General features: G+C 39.1%; 2 protein-coding genes across 2 annotated transcripts; one reads left to right on the top strand and one right to left on the bottom strand.

The window, feature by feature from the left end:
- Window positions 1–417: 417 nt before the first annotated feature.
- On the bottom strand, window positions 418–1,443 carry LOC140921208 (calmodulin-lysine N-methyltransferase-like). The gene has a single exon (XM_073371186.1). It carries the CDS (start codon window positions 1,437–1,439, stop codon window positions 528–530), a length of 912 nt encoding a protein of 303 aa, XP_073227287.1. The 5' UTR covers window positions 1,440–1,443; the 3' UTR covers window positions 418–527.
- On the top strand, window positions 1,293–19,166 carry LOC140921205 (ankyrin repeat domain-containing protein 13C-like). The gene is made up of 19 exons (XM_073371183.1): window positions 1,293–1,630; window positions 3,104–3,145; window positions 4,317–4,421; window positions 5,670–5,755; window positions 6,560–6,605; window positions 6,761–6,827; window positions 7,757–7,839; window positions 8,307–8,368; window positions 8,944–8,990; window positions 10,031–10,115; window positions 10,796–10,863; window positions 10,978–11,017; window positions 11,375–11,431; window positions 12,152–12,231; window positions 13,845–13,914; window positions 14,026–14,054; window positions 14,734–14,834; window positions 15,469–15,572; window positions 17,603–19,166. The coding sequence occupies exons 1-19, from the start codon at window positions 1,462–1,464 to the stop codon at window positions 17,630–17,632; spliced, it is 1,371 nt and encodes a 456-aa protein (XP_073227284.1). The 5' UTR covers window positions 1,293–1,461; the 3' UTR covers window positions 17,633–19,166.
- The last annotated feature ends 2,189 nt before the right edge of the window (window positions 19,167–21,355 follow it).

The raw sequence follows: 21,355 nt of genomic DNA, 5'->3' as shown, positions 1-21,355 counted from the left end.
CACACCTGTTAAAATTATTGTCTGTGCCAAATAATTTGTTCTTTTGAAACTCATACCATTTCAATCAATACTTCTGTCATTCTAATTGAGTCCTCACTCTCCTTTCCCAGTGTCAAACACAAAATTATTACAGCAGATGGTTGTCATCATTATAATTATAGTACACTAGCACTCCTAAAGATAACCCACGTTTCTTTTCTCTTGTCTTTTGGACTTTAAAAAAAAGGTGTGTTTGTAGTGGAATGTGTACTTAGCTTATCCAGCTAGTTTACATGCACTCCACTCAAATATTTAGAACCAACTGATATTATTTTTCAAATACAACATAACCAGCGTAGCCAAGGATTTGAACTCAGGATGGCCGACAACAAATCCAGCAAGTGGTGAGAACAGGACTAGCATCCGCGACTACAGGATTGTGAGTCTGACACACTGACCACTCAGCCACACTGCCTCCCTAACCTTTAGACTCCTTTTATGTGATTAAAAAGCTGGATATTTGCCACCATTTATTCTCCTCCTTACACCTACAGCACTTGAGACATGTTTTTTCCCGTTTTCTTTCTAAGCAACAATAACACTGGATAGTGAATGTCCTCATCATACAGAGGGTCTTCGTTCTTTGCCACCTGATGTCTTGTCCACACCAGAGGATCATAATTTTCAATCTTGTCCACATTAAACTGAGCATTTGCCCTGTTGCAAAATAAATCAAGTGTGTCTTTTCTCTGTGGTGCCATCAATATTGCAGAACCATCCTCTTTAAGAAGCGTTCCTATCACGTGAAGCAAACCAGAGTGACAATTAGTGAAGAACAAGCAATCACCACTGATAATGAAATCAAATTGTGATCTTAAATCAGAGAGGTTGGCCTCTGTGTCCCAAACCAAAACTTGGGGTGATACCACAGTTAAATCAAAACTGGACTTATTACGGTCAATGATAGCTTTCATATTCTCCACACAGTCTTCGTTCCCGTCTGTTAGTAATACTTTGGAAGGATTTGCGAAGGCAGCCAAACAAAATCCGGCTAAACCAGTCATTCCTGCTCCAAGTTCACACACTGCTTTCCTGTGGAGTTGATCTTTGTGTTTTAACAGGTAATACGCCAAAACTTCTTCGGATGGCCACAGGCACACGTTGCCAGTGTTATCAAATCCATTTAAATCTTCAAGGACAACTTGTCTAGATCGCTGCTTTATAAACAAGGGTTTTTGTTCGCACAAACTGACATTTTCAAGAACTTGATTCTGAAGATGATAGTCCACCCATTCACAACCAGCTTCACTTTGAATGGATTTCTTAGCAAACAAATTGAATCCCGAAAATCTTCTAACTGATATTTTATTCTGCTCTGTTTCGATTGTTTCTTTCTTAATAACTGACGCCAAAATCTTCCATCTTTTACGAGCTCTTTGCTGCTGCATGAAGTCTGCCATCTTGTCTTCGTAGCCCCTAAGGATGCATGGGATGTGCTTGACGTCATCACATAACGCGGCACCGCAATCAAAGTGCAAGATGGACTCTTTATGTGATCGATTTCCTCTCCATAAAGCTGTTTTTGAGGGGAATTTGCGAAAAGTTTCAAGTTGTTTGCGTACTTGTGACATTGGAGAAAGAGATATCCATGGTAAGGGCTATTCTGTTTGTTACGATCGCGTTTAAATGGCACCCAAGAGTTTGTTTTCATTTCCGCCCGCTTCTCGACACCGGCCGGCTCTAACTGAAGTTTCTCTTTTACTTTAGGAATTTTCTTCAACAATCTTTTCTTTTTGAGATAATCATTTTGGCTGACATATTGCTATTGACACTCTGTTACGTTAAAGGTTCTTAAAGAAGGAATTTTGATTGTTTTGGTTTTAATTTTAGCGCTGCCCAAATGCTTATAAGGGTCATACAGTCGATGACAAGTTCTTTGCATAGCATTGTTTTCTTATATATGGCCGATGATAATAAAAAAAAATGGCTTGTTTGATTTTATTCAAATCTTCTTGTCTTTGCTATTAAAGATGATTCACCTGAATGCACTACCGTTTGTTTCTTTTGGAAGCCTTTTTGCTCTAAAATGTCACAAGACATTTTTGTTACATAGTGAGCTTAATGTTAAGTTGAATTATTTATTAATGCAAGGACTGTTTAAAGATCTTCATTTTATTTTAAAAGCAAAACTTTGTGAAAAGTGTAAGGAATTAAGTCTTATTTCATCAACCGTCGCTCCTTGCTTTGTGTTCAACACAAAGAAGTTACCTGTTAAATTATCCGTGTAATAGTTTTGGCTTGTTATTCAAATGTAAAACAGATGTTAATGGAAACATGTTTAAAACTGTGCCCTATATTAAATAGCACTAGATGTTCATGTGCCAGTCCAAGCATGGTTTTGCCACATGTCATGAGACAGTCACTGGTTGTTTAAAAAATATTTCAGGTTCAGTAGTTTTGATAAGTTTTTCAGGGAGTCACCTTTTATATTAATTTAGCTATGTAAAGTGACACATCGTAGTGCAGGAAAGAAATAGTTGTGGCAGTTTGCCAAAAAAAAAACATTTTAATTTTGGAAAATCAGCACAACCTGCATATTAATTTAGTTAGTTATCTGCTAGCTATCTGCTAGTTATGCACAATGCATGATTTCCAAGAGCAATGTCAAATCAGTTCCTGTGACCGTGTAGTTGTCATTATTTATTTCAAAACAATGTATAATAAAACAATTATTATTAGATTTGGTTTTTGCGATATCCGGAATAATCAAGGTCAGGGTAAGTGTTATCAGCCTCAGCCTTCAGCTGGGATGATAACAATTTCCTTGACCTTGATTATTCCAGATATCACAAAAACCTGATCCAATAATTATTGTTCATAAAAAGAAGTGGGATAAATAGATAAAAAATTGATAAAGAAAGCAAACAGAGGTCTTTTCAATACAAACTATAATAATATTATTTTATGTGAAGTTAGCAGATCAAAGTGCCTCTTAAATTTTCCTTCAGAGTTCTTTTCCTTATGTGTCAGCTCAAGTAGTTTTTTTCAGGATTGTATTGTAAATAAAATAATAATTATTCTGATTTTAGTTATTTGCACCTTGATTTCTTTGTTTTTCCTTTAGGGAACACACCCCTCCACCTAGCAGTTCTTTTAGGACATAAAGGTATAGAAATAAATTTTTGTCTTCTTTAGTTTAGTGGATATGTTGTAGGTAAAACTCTGTTCTCAGGTTGCAGCTGTAGGTTCTTAAAGGAAACTTGTCCATGTAAAAGCAATTTCTGGTTCAACCTGAAGATGTATTCTACCTTTAATGGGTAGACAAAAGTTTATTTTATGCAAAAACAATCTGTATTTAATTATGAGAAACATGACATTCATCTGGGAAAAACATGCCAAAACATACTGTCAAACAAGCTTAAAGTGGAGCCCCTTGGGGAATAATCAGCTGGGGGATAAAATAGGAGTTGGTCCTTTATTACCCATTAGACACGCCTCAAAATAAATCAGTTTTAGAATGTAGTGGTTAAAGGGGAGTATCCGTCACAACCTTTCCACATAGCTGTCCTTGTTCTGTTTCTCCTTACTCCTCGCCACTAGGGACATTTCGCCAGGAGTAACATCTGCGACTCAGCAACAGAAATTTCATACTGATGACATAAATCAATGTTTACATAATAAATTTGGTAGTCATGGGGTTCCAGTTGTAAATTTGTTTGATTTTTTGTTTCTCCTGGTCAATTAAGGTAAAGTTTTGTGTTCTTTTACGAGCAAGCTCCAGCAAAACTCAGATGCTTTTTCTAAACAAGAATATATTCCAGGAATATTGACTGTTTTGGAGTAGATTCATCGTGTTTACCTTTGACCTTCGTGGCCTTTGTCTTTTGCCTGTCATTTGTTAACAATAGCTAAAACAATATTACTGCCACGTCAACCAATCAGAGCTCCTGACCAGATTTCAGAGATATTTTACGTCATCAGTGTGGAATTTCTTTTGCTGAGTTGCAAACCTTCCTTCAGGCGAAACTTCCTTAGCTGTGAGGAGCAAGGAGAAATGGCTGCATTTGCAGGCTATCCTTGTCTCAAAAAAGAAATTTATTGCTATTTAACATTACAGGTGATACACACATTGAAATGCTGTGTGGAAGAAGGCCCTTGAGGATCATAATAAGATTATGCTCTCTTACATTCTCTGTTTGTTGCAGAGAAAACTAATATTACTTTTATTTATGAAGCATTTTAGGAGAATCTAGCAGTTAAAACAAAAGTCACTTTATATTTTACAGTGTAGGTAGGACCTTTTTGCATAATACTTACATCTTGTCATGTTTTTGTAGAATGTGTGTATTTATTGCTGGCACATGATGCACCAGTGAAGGTTAAAAACAACTTAGGATGGAGTCCACTTGCTGAAGCAATCAGCTATGGAGATAGGCAAATAAGTAAGTTTAACTACTGTTAGGTTGTTATTCTTTGTACAGACCGTAGTCCACTAATCCAATGGGAAACAGCCAGTCTCACCTTCTTTCGGGTTTGCACCATTAATGAGTTTGACCCTGATTTTGACTGTGGTAGGGTTAAGTACTGACTATAGTGTTTAGGGTTAAGCACTGACAATAATGATTGGGGTGAAGTGCTGAAAAAATGTTTAGCTTTCATTTACTATTAGGTTTGTTACCATTATGAAGGTTAATTTAAGTCATCGGGCAAACTCAAGAGGGGTAAACTCAAAGGGGTGCAAAACTGGTACAAATCATCCAATGACCTTGAAAGGCAGCGTGGCCGAGTGGTCAGCACATTGGACTCACAATCTTGGGGGCTGAGGTTCGAGTCTTGCCCTGGCCACTTGCTGGATTAGTTTTCGGTCGTCCCAAGTTCAAATCCTAGGCAAATCTTGTAAATAGCCAACTTCAAGTGGTTGCGTTCTGCCAGTTGCAGTTTTTATTCTTGTTAGGTTCTATTTGGACTATTTATTTCTAATCATTTGAGTGGAGTCCCAGTAAACTAGCTGGATAAACTAGGAATACTTTCCACTATTAACAAAACTTTAATAACCTTATTTTTACCTTTAAATGACCTCTAGTCACTGTTGAAGTATTTCAGGGAAGAAGATTGGCACTTGCTTGGATGCCAGTAAAATCTTAAAACAAGCCACGGCAACTAAAACTTGAAGTTACTCCCCTCCCACCAAAGTGGCCTGTGCTCAAGTCTGGACATCAACACCCTGTGTTGGTTGGCTTGTTGTTTATTTTCTTCTCTGCTTCCAGCAGTTTTTCTCTTTGATACCTGGTTTTCCCCTCTCCTCAAAAACCTGGTCCATTAATATTATTAGCTGGAGACATTTACCAGGCCACAGGTTTTCTTGGTCTTGCAATCTTGGTTTCCAGGGCACTTTTTAATTCATTTTCAGTTTTGTATATATGTAATTTGATATGCAATTTTTATCATTTTTTCATATGTTATTGCATGCACGGCTCCTCTGGATACCAAATCTTTGTATCAAGTTTTTGGAATTGGAAAGTACCACCCTCTCTGAATAACATTAGTAGTGTAGAAGTTTGATTTTTTTTTCTTCTTTGGGCCAGTGATCACGAATAGGCCTTCTGCTGTGAGGTCTGGATCTCCCAATGTGATGTATTGGCTGCATAAATAACACTGTATCTTTCTTATTATCTTTTTTTTGTCTTTAGTCACTGCATTACTAAAGAAGCTCAAACAACAGTCAAGAGATGCATTAGAAGAAAGGAGACCTCAGCTTACTGCTGCTTTACATGAGGTACATGAAAATGAATTTTAAGGGTGCTGTGTTGACCACAATGAAACCTGTATAAAGCTGCACTCTCAGGAATATCAGTGGTGTCAGCGTAATAGATCTACAGTGTATGTCCGCTTGAGGAGGCAGTGTGGCCAAGTGGTTAGAACTGTGCACTTGCAATTCAGAGGCCCCAAGTTCAAGTCCTGCCCTGACTGCTAGCTAGATTTGTTCACGGCATCCCCGAGTTCAAATCCTTGACCTTGCTTGTAAATAGCCAACTGGTTTGCCAGATGGGATTCTTAACCCTGTTTTAAAGTTCAATTATTTGAATTACTTGTTTCAGGTATTTGCTCGGCCTCACTAGCATTAGTGCCATAAAATAAATAAATTTACACATGTAACAGAATATTTACTATTATTACAAATCTTTTTATACTGGTTGTTTCTGTCAATCAAAGAAAATATGGAAAGACCAGTCTAGGGTGTGATACAACTGTTCACATATCCATGTAATGTAGGGTATCTGGCTTGATGTGTTGTCCACTTCGTAGAAGTTTCAGTTAAACTTACCTACGCATATGTACATTTCAAAAACACCTTCTGGTGCATGTACAAGGAAAAAACTATCCCATATACACAATATATTTGTAAAATCTTTTTTCATCCCTACTGTCTGGTTTTGTTAGAAGCTTTTTTACTTTTCTTAGTTAAAGCAAATTAGGAAAATGACCATAATTTTATACTACAAATGTACTTTGCATGCTGGTAGTATTACTGTATTGAAGTTATTAACACTGCCTTTGAATATTGTTATTTTTCTTCCAGCTTGGTGATTTTTATGTAGAGATCCATTGGGATTTTCAAAGCTGGGGTACAGTATGATTATATGATGTTTGATATACGACATTGAAGGATTTGTAAGCAAATTTCGTGTTGTGCCATGTGTTTGTCAATTGCAAAAAATATTTGCTACAAATAGGTTACTTTCCAGAAAACTGACAAATTTTATCATTTTATTTTTCACAGTGCCACTCTTGTCTAGAATATTGCCTTCAGATGTTTGTAAAGTTTACAAGAAAGGTTGCTCCATAAGGTGAAACATGGTTCTCTGATGTGACTGTTGAGTGTGTAGATAAAATTTAAGTGTTTACAACCATTCAATTTTAAGGTACTGCTCAAGGTGGCTTAAACTTTTGTATGAATGAACCCTTTGACAGTGTGGCTATAGATAGAAGCTAATGAGCAGTACATTCCTGTGGTACAGTACTGTTTATTAAGTCACCCAAGGTGGTTCTAAATTTTCAGTCTCTGAATGAAATCCTAAAGGGTGACCATTCAAGTGTAAGCTACTGAGCAGTACTTCCCTGTGGTGTTGTTTAATGTTGTCTGCAAATGGGCTCTAACTTTTGAATCTCTGGATGAAATCCTCACGTGTTTGTCATTCAAAGATAATCGGGACACCATGATGAAAACGGCAACAGGAATGTCAAAATAGCAGCAAGTTGAATAGGTCAAACAACAACTCTGCATATGCAACAAACATTTTTGTATATTTCGTTGCCCCTAATGCACAACTACGACATGAAAATACCTAGTTTCTCACTATATCAACAACGTGAACAAGCAATTGTAAAGCTTTTCTTCTCTTTCTGAACTTGGATATTGTTCGTAGGAATTCAACTCCAGAAGAGTTCACTTGCATTTGACAAAATAAGTGATTTGGAATTATTGCAACAGAGTTGGAAAGAACACAAATTCACTTTTTGCGGGATGTTTTTGTGGCCATCACCATTGTAGTATCTTAAACTTCCTAATACCAGTTGCAGTAACAGCACATGCATGTTATAGTCAGCTGTGGCTCTTGTGCTTAGCTTGACAGTGGGAAATCCTCTAGTGTGGCCATATATGAGCTCAATCACTTCCTCCTGTTAAAATAATTGTGATGTGTGTTAAGGCAAGGGAAGCTTTCTTGTTTAATATTGGTGTCACTTACAGTATTATTTTGTTATACCCTCTCAACAGAATGGACAGCACACTAGTGGATTTTACAGATATGAAGTGGCAGCGAGGGGATTTAACTTTTACCTTCAATGGAGATGCTAAAGGTACATGTACAAATACCAGTAGTACGTTAAGAACTATATCAAGCACAATTTGAAAATCATGTATCTTTTTTATGTTACAATACTTACAACACAGACCGTTTAAGTTATTGTACGGCAATAATGCCTTGATCAGCCACAATAGCAATTTAAACATCAATAATTTGATTCATTGACAGAAAATCTGAGAATATTTTCTTTTTTAGACTGTAAGTTCAGACCAATAATTGATCTTAATGGTTTTGCTTTAAAAATGATGCTTAGAATGAACACGTTGAATGCTCGAATTCAAATTTATCAGTAAAAATTCCGAGACTATGAGGCAAGAAAATACCATTGATAAGTAACTTGAGGTTTGAACATTTTTCATCATTGCGATGGTGTATAAGACTATAGGAAATGAAAGATTATTGTCCATTTTTTAAAATAAACATCTTACCCTTTGGATGATCTTGTTTGTTTTTTAACAGGGAAACAATCTTTTGCTGTATTAGACAATGAAAAAAAGGTGTTTCAAAGACTTAGGACAGAGGTGAGTTAAATTAGAAGAAGAAAATGGTGATGCATTGAATCCTCCATGTTTCTGTAAGATAAATGTGCACATATGTTGTAAAAACTAACAACTACCATTAAGTAAAGTATGCATGCATTTTTCACAATGCATGTCAAAAATTAAAACTGACAACTTGGTTTGTGAACACTTGCCCACTCTATGGCTATCATAATTTTTTGACTGGCTGAAAAATGTTGTAAGATATTCTAATTTCTTCGCTATTTTGTCTTTTGACCTAAAAATATTACAGTAGAACCCCAGTGACTCGAACTCTGAAGGGAAACAAAAGACAGTTCGAGTTAGTGGGGAATTCAAGTTATCAGTGTAAATTTCAGTGAAATTTTGATCAAGGGAAAGGAAATTTAGTTCGAGGTAGTGGGGAATTTGAGTTATCCAAATTCGAGTTGTTGAGGTTCTACTGTATTTCCCAGTAACGAGCACGATGACTGGCCAACATTCTTCTAGTACATCTGCCATGCCACTAATTACTGATCTGTGGCAAGAACTTCTTGATATGAGTGTATTCATCATTTGTTTGTTTCTTTCAATGTCAGGACACTGAAGCAGAAATTGAGGAGGAGGTTGACTTGCTAATGAGCAGGTATATTAAGACGTGATTGGGGGATTGTTCCAATAATTGCCTAAGAAATGCATAGACATCTGGACAGTATATATCTCTTACTAAATTTTCAATTTTTTAAATGGTTATATCTTGTTCAATATTGGCCCGATTTACACCACCCTTGTGCTCTTTCTAACTACGTGGGTCTTGCATTACTTATCCCATGATATGCGGATTTGTACCTAGCGCTCCTCAGTTTGAAATAAGCCAATGGTTACTTTTTTGTCTGGAGGACTTTTCATATATTCACTCTTGTCTTCAACGTTGTATTTATAACTGCAACCTCTCTGAAAGGACAACACCCACTAAGACTCATCAAGGCTTTCAAAAAGACCTCTCCACAGTGGTCATTTTATCTGATGTAGTGTGTTGTATACGAAACCCTTTTTGACCCAAAAGTATGAAGCAGGCACAAATCTGCTCCAGGCACCAGTGGGTTGTGCAGCTCTTTACTCACTTTGTTTTGGCAACATTTTTTGGTTATGAAAATTTGTTGTTGATTTGATTAAAATAGTTTGGTTTACAGACTTGGGTCCTTCAATTTATAAATCATTGACACTTACTCACTTGCCACAGTATATTGACACCACACAAAATGTAGCCTGCAGAACAGGTGTTGGTTTTTGGCATTTTTCAGGTGAGCAAAGGCAAGTGCGAAGCAAACAAAGAACGCAAGACATGCGTAACAGGATAAGGTGGAGAATGGTTGGTCATTTGGTTGTGTCTGGAGACACAATCAGACAAACAATGATGTGTGGACAGCCGTTATTTTTTTGCGCCTTCCCCGTTCTACCCCCTCTTTATGCTTTGTTTGCCTGCAAAATGTGAAAGAAAAGCTCCTGTTCGGCCGGCTACATATAATGAGCATTTTTTAGAACGTTATGTACCCCACCAAATGAATTGGGCGCATTTTACACCCCGACCCTATAGTGGCCACTTCTCTAGAGAGTCTTGTTATCTCTTTCTCCAAGTTAGATGTTATGGAGAGGTCTTGACTGTTTGACTATCATCTTTTGCAGTGACATTGTTGCAGCAATGATGTCTACCAAACCAATTACTTTTAGTAGATCACAAGCTGGCTGGATCTGGCATACTGATAGAACAGTGGGTATTAACTCTCTTGGAAATTTTACTTGTATGAATGACCCAAAAATCTATTAATTTTCCTCCAAAATTAATGAAAATTAATGGCACCATGTTGATATTCTTAAGAGGTTTCATTTGAATGGTCACACCATAGGATTTCATCCACAGCCTCAAAAGTTAGAACTACATACTAAATAAATATTACCATGTGAAAGTACTACTGAAGAGGATTCATTTGAATGGTCACACCATAGGATTTTATCCACAGACTCAAAAGTTACAACTACATACTAAACAAATAGTACCATGTGAAAGTACTGCTGAAGAGGTTTCATTTGAATGGTAACACACCATAGGATTTCATCCGGCACAGACTCAAAACGTAAAACTACGTGCAAAACAAATAGCACCATGTGCACGGATTTGCCTTTCGTTTACACAGGACCCGCGTAGTAACCGTACATGTTTTTGGATGGCAAAGTTTGCAAGTTTAGTAAGCCAAAATGTTTTACCAGTACATTTCCACTTTTGCGTGGACTCGTGTAAACACCTGAACCATGCACAGTTTGTGCAGTAAAAGCCCAGAGCCTAGTTACGCTCCTTTGATTAACAAAAAGTAGCCATTTCAATGCTGACACTGGCAAAAGCTAATGTTTCCAAGGAATTTGATTCATTTGCTTATTTTTGGCTTGATTTAGGAAATGATTGGCCCTTACCTTTCTGAAGTGTACTCCATTAATGGAATGATGCTTATCTCAAGAAAACGGTAATTTGGACTCTCTGTTTTTCCAATTTTTCTACAATTTTTAATATAATTTTTTAATATTTTACTGTGCTTAGTTATCTGCATGTTTATGACCTGTACTCTGTCAAATTATAGACGTGAGCACCTCACAGAGGAGGATGTGGTCAAGAATAAGGTTTGTTGTTTTGTTTTGTTTTTGTTCAGTTTTTTCTTAGACTTCACACTTTTAACCCCCAATGGTGACTGAAACCAAATTTCTCCTTGTAATCTGGGGTGGGGCACTCCCCCACTCGGTAAGATGGATTTCCACAGTCGCGTTTTTATGTACGCGTTACGCGCGTAAATAAAAAAAGAGGCATTGTATAGAAGGTCGCGCGTAAACGTTTAAGTTGAGCCTCGCTCAACTTTTGCGTTTACGCGCTGCAGCACGTAAAAATTACGCGACCGTGGAAATCCACCCTTATGGAACTGAGCAGAGTCCAGAGTCATAAGGAAAATTCTTGTTCATCAACGATTTACTTTCCCTTGACAGGCGCTGATTGACACCCTCAGCAAAGGAAATGGCAACATTATGGACAGCTTGCCGGAGGTTGGAGAACTGTATACAGTAACTTAACAATAGAGTGATTTTCATATGACCTTGAAAAATGGTTTCAGTAAGTGTTCGTTATTTGTTTTATCAGCCAATGGATGAAAAGATCAAAAAATGGACTCCTCGTTTTCCCGCCAAAGAAAACCCTGATATGGAGAAGGCATTGTTCGATTGGCCAATCGTGTTGCAGTATGACGTCAAAGCGAAGTATCGACTGATTTTAAGAAAGTTCTCGGGCAAGAAGTTTTTTCATCTGAGCCTTCGCTAAGCCGACCAAAAGCCTCGTGCCTTTGTATCCGTTCGATAAACCAATCAAATTACTCTCTTTCCGTTCGTTTGTTTTTTCTGTTTTGTTTGCTCGTTTTCATTTCAAGGTCATACGAAAATCGCTCTATTTAAGGGTGACTCACAACTTAGCTTAGACTGTTCACTAGAAAATGAGAGGAAAGGTGGCATACTGGTGGAGAACTCGCCTGCCACCAATTTGTCACAAGGGTTCAAATCCCGGCGTCGAACGCCATATGTGGGTTGAGTTTGTTGGTGGTTCTCTCCTTTGCTCCGAGACGTTTTTCTACGGTTACTCTGGTTTTCCCCTCTTTTCAAAAATCCAGCATTCCCAAATTCCAGTTCGATCAGGAATGAGATCGACGAAAAACCACTACGTGGATGTGCTACCTGTCAGAACCAGAACTCCATTTTCTCGTGTTTCCATTTCAGACTACACGGCGAAATTCACTTCTTCCACCGCCCAAAACGGATCTAACCTGGGATGAATATCTGCTGTATGACTCTGAAAGGTAATGGTGCAAACTTTGTAGAACTACCTAGCCCTTTACGCAACTTAGAAGGATCGCGGATGGGGACACGTATGCTTGTTCAGCTCTGTATGTATGTCGGTATTTCTTTCTTGTATTAGTTTTGGAATTGTCATTGCTATTGCACTTTCAATCCAACTTTGCGTCGTGTATCGCCATTTCATCTGTTTTATATCGCTGTTTCAAGTCCCTGTAGCGTGTTGGAGTTCACCCTAACGGGGTCTTCCTTATTGTTTGCTTCATCACAGTCCCCTATTTTTCCGTAAGGTCGTCGAGCGCTTTGCGTTAAGGGCAGCCATCTTGGATGAGTAGTTTTGACACTGAACCAAGATGGCTGCCCGTAACAAGAAGCGCTGGATCTCGACGATCTTACGGAAAAATAGCGGACTGTGAACAGTCTGCCCTTCTCGTAGCCTGTGTACCAGGCATAAATGGACAGGGGAGGGGGACAGGCGAATCGGGGAACTTTGAAGAAAGAAAGGGTCCAGGAGCACCTTTGATAAAACTCCCGGCATATTTGTCTGCCTTAAAGTTTTTATTGATGGGACCTCAGTATATTATTGATGAATGACAGTAAAACAGTGCACAATAGTAGGAGCACGGAGGCAGTGGGACAAATCTTTCACGGCGGGTGAAAGCGTGGGCTGACTTACAGTGCGACCACAATAACCGGGGCCACTTAGACAAAGTTGACCAATCAGGTTACAGGAAAATAACAGTACATTCCAAAAAAAAAAGTTGGTTGTGGGCCAATCAGCAACTCGTAAAAAAAAAAAAAGTTACTCGAAGCACAAAATTTAAATATTGATAGCAAACGTTTTTCAAGAAAGGAAAATGTTTCACCAGTCAATGTTTTTCTCTTTGAAACTTTACATATAACACACAGGAAACATATTTGTTTATCACAAGCTGTTATTTTGTCATCTACCCGCAATTTCGTCGCTACCATTGCCACACTTTGCAATAATCATGCAACCTCAAGTCAAAAATGTGACTATAACGTTTACATTTTTCGCCTCCGTCAACACTCTAACGGACCTCTCAGGAAACATAGGCTTTCTTCAGCTGGTTTAACGGGTCACGTCTGTAGGTTTCGATCCATGTTGTTGATTTCGTTCCGTGGTAATTATGATTGACAACTAACTTTCTTGGAATGTATTGTTATTTTCCTGTCATCCAATCGGTCAACTTTGTCCAGGTAGCCTTGGTTATAGTAGTCGCACTGTAATTGGAAGGGCACTGTTCTGTAAATCCCAGCCAGGACTTTTGTCCTGTGAACAGCTTCTAGACCTCAGTGTGGCCCTAAGGAACATGTTGAAATGGAGGTTTTGTTTTCTAAAGGACGAAAACAGTGCTCTCAAAACCTGTTCGTTTGCCCGCAGAAGTTTCCAATGCACTTCCTTTTTGACGGATTAATACCTCAATGTCTTTAAGCAAACTTCTAAGCATAGATTGAACTACAGCTGCTTGACCTCCGAAGTTCCTTAACAAGTCAAGGTACTTTGCTGACCACCCCACCCACCCCTCCCTATCTACACTTGTTATATATGCTGAACTTGTCCATTAATTCTTAATGTACTTTACTTCATTCACAGGCTGCCGCATATTGGTCGGCCGATGAAACTCAAAGAAGACAAGAAAAGTGTAAAATGCCATGTCGCAATGGTAATCTAGATTGATTTTTTTTTTCTTTTATCACACTGTGATCTTATGTCAGATTCTTTATTGGTATCACTGTGCTTTTAATTAGTAACTGATGTTCTCTTTGTTTCACAGAGTGAGGAGTTTCCGCTTTCCGTTGACTTGTAAGTTCTTGCATTTATTTATTTGTGTATTTTTTTTTGCGTTGTATCATGTGTAAATTAACGTTTCATGGTCACCTCTGTCATGGGAAAAACCGGCGCGTCCACAGTTTTAGAAAAGCTTCACTACCGAATTGTATGCTAACAGTCCAACCTCCATATGCGACTACCTCTCGTAAGCGACCTACTCCCATAGGCGACCACCTATTCCTAGTCAAAGCCCAATGGTTAGATCCTCTCGTAAGCGACTGCGCCGTGACAACTTTTTGTGCTGATGGTTTTATAATTTTCCATTGTTTTTGACGTCTTGTAAGCCACTCACAGTATTCGAATAACTTTCAGCGACAATATGGAACTACACATACCGTAACTTAGAAATTGCATGCAATAAGTTCTCGTCCAGAAAGGAAATGTCTCGTGACCTCTTCTCGGAAGCGACCTCCAGTCGCTTCTGGTAAGCAACCACCTCCCTTAAGCGACCACTGTATCTTCGCATGTTGGGAGGTTGACTTAATACGGGAGCTGCGTGGCACGTGCGTGGTAGGCGTTTGAAAGGGATTCCTTCTCCCTCGTACGCGGTCTCGCGCCCAGATTCCCTTTTCCTTCTCTTACAAACGCCTGCCTCGCAGACTATTCAACCGTAGGTAGAATAACAATTCTTTATTATTTTCCTTCTCTCCAGAATCCTTAAAGTGTTAGAGGTTGTTGCTCCATTCAAGCATTTTAACAAGTTAAAAGAGTTTGTAGCCATGAAACTGCCCGCTGGTTTTCCTGTCAGAATAGGTTTGTGTAATTGTTGTTACCATAAATATCTCGTGTCTCTCTGCACAACACCCCCACCCCCACTCCTCACCCTGTCCTTCCCCTCCCCCTTGGTAAGATGTTCGGCGCTAACCGTGAGACCTGTTGAAAGTTTTCCTTCTGAAAGTGTCACAGTGCTTTAAGTTGATCAGGGGTGTTATCGTAGTATATCAAACTTATAACAGATACCCTTAGATACTAAGACGAGGACGAGATTGTCTCAATATTAAGTAGTGCGCGCGTGAACGAGAGAGTTACTTTGGCGGGAAAACGTGGTCGCCGTCGTCATTCTACTACGGATTATAACGAGAATGAGAGGCGGAAACAAGTTATTAAATTTTAGAGGTTTTATCATTATGCGATCAGGAGAAGGGGGCTTAACCTCCTTCAAAAACAACAACCGTGCTAATTTTCCTGTGAAAAAAAAGTGCAACAAAGCTTTCAGGAAAGTCTATTTTTTGGAGATTACTCGAAAAAATTAAGTTAAATTTTGTCCTTGTAGTGGTCAGCATCCTCGCCTTTTCCATTAACGGGTGTTAGTCTAGAGAGATCGCCCTAACCCAGTCCCAAAGACTTTGCTTGCAGACAGAGACTAATGTGTTGTTTCTTCCGACAGAGATCCCTGTTTTTCCCACCATAACCGCGCGAGTGACATTCCAGGACTTTAAATCATGTGATAACATTCCTTCTTCTATGTTCTTTATACCACGAGATTACAAGGTCAGTCGTTTAGATTCCCTTTTAGGTAAAAAGTAGATCAATAATCATTTTACTTATCTTAGAAATCGTCATCATGTTACGGTTGTTTTTTGCCCTTTTGACTTCTTTTTTAAGTCCGTAAAAAATGAGATGAAACTTGGCATTTGATCAGGCTATTAAAATCCTCTAAACAATTTTGTTTACTATGCTGAACAAGGTGGTTCTGATTTTGGTCTGTAGATGAAATCCTCTAGTTAAAAGCTCATAGCTTAAGCAGTAATTTCCTGTGGTATTGTTTATTACGCTTTACAATGTGGTTATGACGTTTGAGTTTGTTGATGAAATCCTGAAGGGCGACCATTCAAATAAAAGCTACTGCTGAACAGTACTATCTCGCGTGCTGACATATAAAATGCTGTTCAAATGCTGGCTTTCAAGGTTTCCTAGGCAATTCTAGCTATTCTTCTCAAGAGCTTAGTTTGTTCTTCAATACTCTAGAGTTCGTTCTGTCTTTGGTGCTTTGGAGTGACAAATATTTCATTCTTCCAGGCAAAACTTGACTACGCCACTTTATTTAAGACCCTTGACCCACGGATTTAAAAAGTGTTCATATTTGTTTGTACCTTGCTCCGCCGCCAAGTTCCGTAATTTAATTAAGAATGAAACCTTAAGTGTTTTGATCAAGTTGACTGCTTTCACGGGCATTTATAGTCAATTGCATAGTAGGGTGTAAAAAGGCCCCATTTTACTCATTTGGCAGAGTTTGTTTACTTCCGATTTTTCTTTGTGCTTGAGTTATTGCATTGTTTTTTGAAATGCGTTATTAGCTGCTGTTATTTCCGCGAGTGGTCAAATATTTTTTAAAACCACGAAGACCTTTACAAGACCAATCTTCCGTTATTATGACAAAGGACAAAGGTTGTACCTCAAATGTGCCGATCTAGGCATTTCCAGACGATGTCACAATTTTTCCATTAACTGTTTTCATTGCCATTTACAGTCAACTGAATAGGAGAAGCTGAAAAGGGCCATTTTCCCTCGTTTGGCACAGTTTGTTTACTCCCGATTTTTCTTTGCGCTTTGGTTTTGCATTATTGCTCTAAATTTGTTGCTGGCTGTTGTTATTTCCGCGAGTCTGCGAATAATTTTAGTACCATAAAGATCTTAACAAAACCGATCTTCCGCGATCCGTTATTATGACAAAGGACAAAGATTATACCTCAAGAATGCCCATCTAGGCGTTGCCAGACAAAAGAAAAATAGTTAATGAGGGCATGTGATTACTACATTAGTTATGGACTTAGCACAGGAAAGAGCCGTGACGAATTATTGTCTGGGAACGATTCCAAGCTGGTTGTTTTCCCCAACTTAAGTGCATTTTCTGGAAGTAATCGGAACCGGCTGTTTATCTTCACACTGTGGAAACCTAGCTGGCGCGAATTGCGGAACGACGGCGGCAGTTTAATTGAGTGAAACAACAACTCTGTACGTGCGTCACGTTTTGAGAACATTTCTTTGCCGTCGTCGTGTGAGAGCGGAAGTGGGCCGTGATTTTTGTGTTTTCAAATGAACCCCTAATAATATAATAGGACCTAATAACGAAAAAAGACATTAGTAAGAAAAGATGATGAAGATGATATGATGATTGGTGGTGGTGGTGGTAGTGGTAGTGGTAGTGATGAAGATGATATGGTGATGGATGGTGGTGGTGGTGGTGGTGGTGGTGGTGGTAGTGGTAGTGATGAAGATGATATGGTGATGGATGGTGGTGGTGGTGGTAGTGGTAGTGATGAAGATGATATGGTGATGGATGGTGGTGGTGGTGGTGGTGTTGGTGGTGGTGGTAGTGGTAGTGATGAAGATGATATGGTGATGGATGGTGGTGGTGGTGGTGGTAGTTGTAGTAATGAAGATGATGTGATGATGTTCATGACGACAACGATGACGACGACGAAAGGCAGTAGAGAGATTTGTGGGAGGGGGGAGGAGAAGGACGACCGGCGATGAACGTTACAAACATTACTAAATTACAGTTTTTCTATTTCTTCCAGGAGGATCCCAATCGCTTCCCTGATTTGTAGCTGTTTGTATCACCTTCCAACTGATGCCACAAGAGGCATGACTTCCTTTAGAAAAAAATCCATTTATTGGCGTTATTTATGTCTTGCCTTTGTGCACAAGATGTGTAGAGTCAAGCAAAAGATATGCAGTTTTAGTCACCAATATAAACCTGTCGGTTTAGTTATACTCTACTGAAAATATTCATCTTTCCTTGAAAGGCCGGTATTACCAAAAAGCGGTGACCGAAGGAGGTAAAGTTGTCAAACATAGTTTTTACAGGATGCTTTATTGATGATCTTACTATTGTTCTGTTGTACAAGACAAGGCGTTATTTTATTTGTAGTTTTTTTTTTCCGTTGGCATCCTTTTAACTTTAAATCACATTGCTTCTTGCTAAAATGTGCTCTTCACTGTTATTGTGGAAGTATAAGACCATGTGTCGAAACGTTTTAATAAGATGATTCTATTTTTCCAGTCTACATCAAAAGGGAGTCATATGGGGAACTTATTTAGGATAATTAGAGCGTTTCAACGTGGTAGCAGACAGTTATGAGGCTTTCAGTAATTTTAGAGAACTATAATTTGACCAGTTTTCAGGAATTTAGGGCGTACCACTTGCAAACAGATATGTGCCTTGTTTCGTAATATTTTAGGTTTCAAAGTTTAGAATTGTTAAGATTTCGGCTGTGGATAATAAATTGCTTTACGTTATAGCTTAGTTTTATGAGGGAAATAATATATTTATCCAGTTTTAACGTGTAATTAAGGGCAAAGGGGGCTATGTCACAAGGATATCGCGGTTTTTGCTCCATTCTGTGCTAAAGTCATTAGCTAGTTCCTTTAACGATACACAAAATTCTCCTGGAAAGTTATGAAGAAGATATCAAACAGATTTAATGAGGGAGCACTAATTATCATAAGTTTTTGGTGTATTTTGCGGGCATAGCAGCATTAAAATATGAAAAAATAGACCTAATTTGTCAAGTTTCACTCCATGTCTATCCGTGGCAACAGAGAACAAGAAACCGTTTCAATGTCCAAATATAGTCTTGAGTAACAAAACTGGAACATTCTTTTTGGAATTCAATTGATGGGAAAACATGTTTTAGCTTTCTGAAAAGATAGTAAGTAGTGTGACATAGCCTCTTTACGTCCTTTTTAACATGTTTAGGTATCGTGGGAATTATGGAATATGCTTGTGTATAGTAAAACAACTGAAGTAGTTCCCTGTCGGCTCATCTGAATTCGAATGCTTCAGTGTGTACGATAATCTAGCTTGTATTTATTAAATTTTATTTTATATAAAACGCGTTTATGTTGCGTAGCTGAGTAAGTTATTGAACGGACGAATTTACCTTTATTTAAGGCTTTGTTAGTTCACGCTTTGGGTTGTCTTCATTTGAACTAGGTTGGTTTTGTACTCTAGTCTGTGTTCAAAGTTCGACCTGTAAAATAACGTATTTTTATAATGTATTGTAACAGGGGTTAACTCCCAGAGTTAATGTACTTTGTTCGGAGGCAGATCACTGATTAAATATAAGGGTTTTCGGTAAACGCGTTTGCTTGACTTGTGTATTTTGGTTAATATTTTTCTTGTTTACCCATGAAGCAGACTCGTACCCAGTGAAAAAATATTTCCTTCGTCCCTTTCCATGAGTCCCCGCGCGCCTCAACTTAGCCCCAGTCTTCTCTCATAAATAACACATAAATAGCGACTGGGTACGAGTCTGCCCCTGCAGCACTTAAGGGTTGTTAAGAACTCGTTTAAACGTGTTCGTTCGTTCCAGAACAAATTGGAATCTTTGAGGGGAAGGGAAAACTAGTGTACCCAGAAAAAAACATTTCGCAGCAAGGGAGAGAACCAACAACAAACTCCGCCCACATATGGCGTCGCCGGAAAATTTACCTTTCGTAAACGGTCGCTGCCATTTTTACGACTCTTAAGAAATGTTTGACCAGTTATTGAGAGTGTTGCTATTATAAAATAAGAAAGAAGATCGCAACGCAGAGTCTTATCCAGACCTATCGTGTCCTAATCTCCCTCCCTTACCACTACACTACCACACCGACCCACCAAAATTCCGAAAAAAAACACTAGCAAAATGTCTTTCTTGACTGGTACATCAATAAAAGGTGACCCTAGCCCTTTCCATAACTTTTGAAACGCAGCCTGCGTGGCAGGCGCATATTTATATTACTTGGGCTTCAACGTCGCTCTTCCTCAGACTATTTTAAAACGTATTATTTACCTTATGGTAACTTATAATCCTGGGATACCATAAACTTCCGATTACACCCCCCCCCCTCCCCTCCCCCATTTATAGGCCCATCTCGGCTGCAAACCAAAAATACATTCGGTTATCACCCCCCCGCCCCCCCCCCCCCAAAAAAAAATACAAACCCCCTCTACCTTGTATTGAAATGAATTCGATTAGCTCTTTACGACGTTTAAGCGGTTAAAAAAGCGATCAAATTTTAAAAAGTATTTTTATCAGCAGTGCTATGTAGCTTGCTTTGAAACACTTTTTGGTCTGATTATAAGGCCCCCGGTTTCTAAGCCCGCCTAAAACGTTAACCCCTTACGAAGTTGTATAAGCTTACAATCGGAAGTTTACGGTATATCACATCTATCATGTCTACAGGCTTGATTACCAATGGTGGTATCGACCGTTAGCGAAAGGGAAGTAGCTGCACATTGGAGGAAGGCGAGTGCTCTCACTACTGCGCCACCCTCGCTCCCGTCAGTACGATATATTCCTGGTCATTTTGGGTGACCTACGAGGCTGGCGAGATCAGAATGGGTTAGCGCTTTTTGTTCAAATTTTTCGCTTTGACTCCCATGTCTCATTCTTCTCCCGGCTTTACAGCTAAACCGGACAATACCCGTGGAATGAAGGAGCTGTGCGTGATAAATGTCGCCAGCTATGATCGGAGGGACCCAGGCTACATTTTGGGTTGGTTAAAGGGGTTGGAGAAAGGTGTGCCCTCAGTCAAGGGTTCCTGGTTACCCCTATGATGGAATCTAAGGAGGTGCTCCGCCCGAAAGGTGTTCATTTTTCAGGCTTAAAGGTATCTGAAGGGCAGTAGGAGCCTATGGTCATCATTTCTTAGATGAGAACAGCAACAAAAATATTCCTTCAAACCCTAGCCTGCGTAGCAAGCGTTTCCGTGCGGTTAAGAAGCAAAGAACGAGGAACGAGGAACGCGCGAAAAATGGCGTAAGTAAAAGAGCGGGGAAGGGGTGGGGAAGAAAGGAAGGTTTCCTTCCTTCCTTTTTCCCCTCCCGGCCCTCTTTCATTTTTTCGCTCTAATTTCATTTCTCTCGCGGCCAAAACCGAAAATCCCGTCCCTCGGTCTTTCTTTACTCCGAAACCAGAAGGGAACGCTTGCAACGCAGGCTATTAAAGTCCATTTCGAATTCGCACAGTTCCCTTTCTTTCTCATTCATTTGGAATTGAGACGACTATTACATTCATGCAGAACCGTAGTTCCCTCAAAAACCAAACCCGATTCCATACCAAAATGGCGCAAAAACCCTACCCTATAGAGCGGCACATACCTACACGGCTTATCAAAAAGGAGTACCTCCCCCCGAGGGGGGGGGGGGGGGTGGTAATTGCAGGGTTATGTTCATGACCTACTGGTAATTGCGTGTACTGACCATGCGCGAGATCTTCTCTCACTAAAAAATAACAGCGCGGAGCGCAGCGCAGCTCCTCAAGCAAGTTTTAGTATTTATCAAT

The sequence above is a fragment of the Porites lutea genome, chromosome 12 (genome assembly GCF_958299795.1).
Source record: "Porites lutea chromosome 12, jaPorLute2.1, whole genome shotgun sequence".
NCBI classification, from domain to species: Eukaryota; Metazoa; Cnidaria; class Anthozoa; order Scleractinia; family Poritidae; genus Porites; species Porites lutea.
Note: the sequence above shows the minus strand (reverse complement) of the source record. Positions and strands in the feature narration are given on the sequence as shown.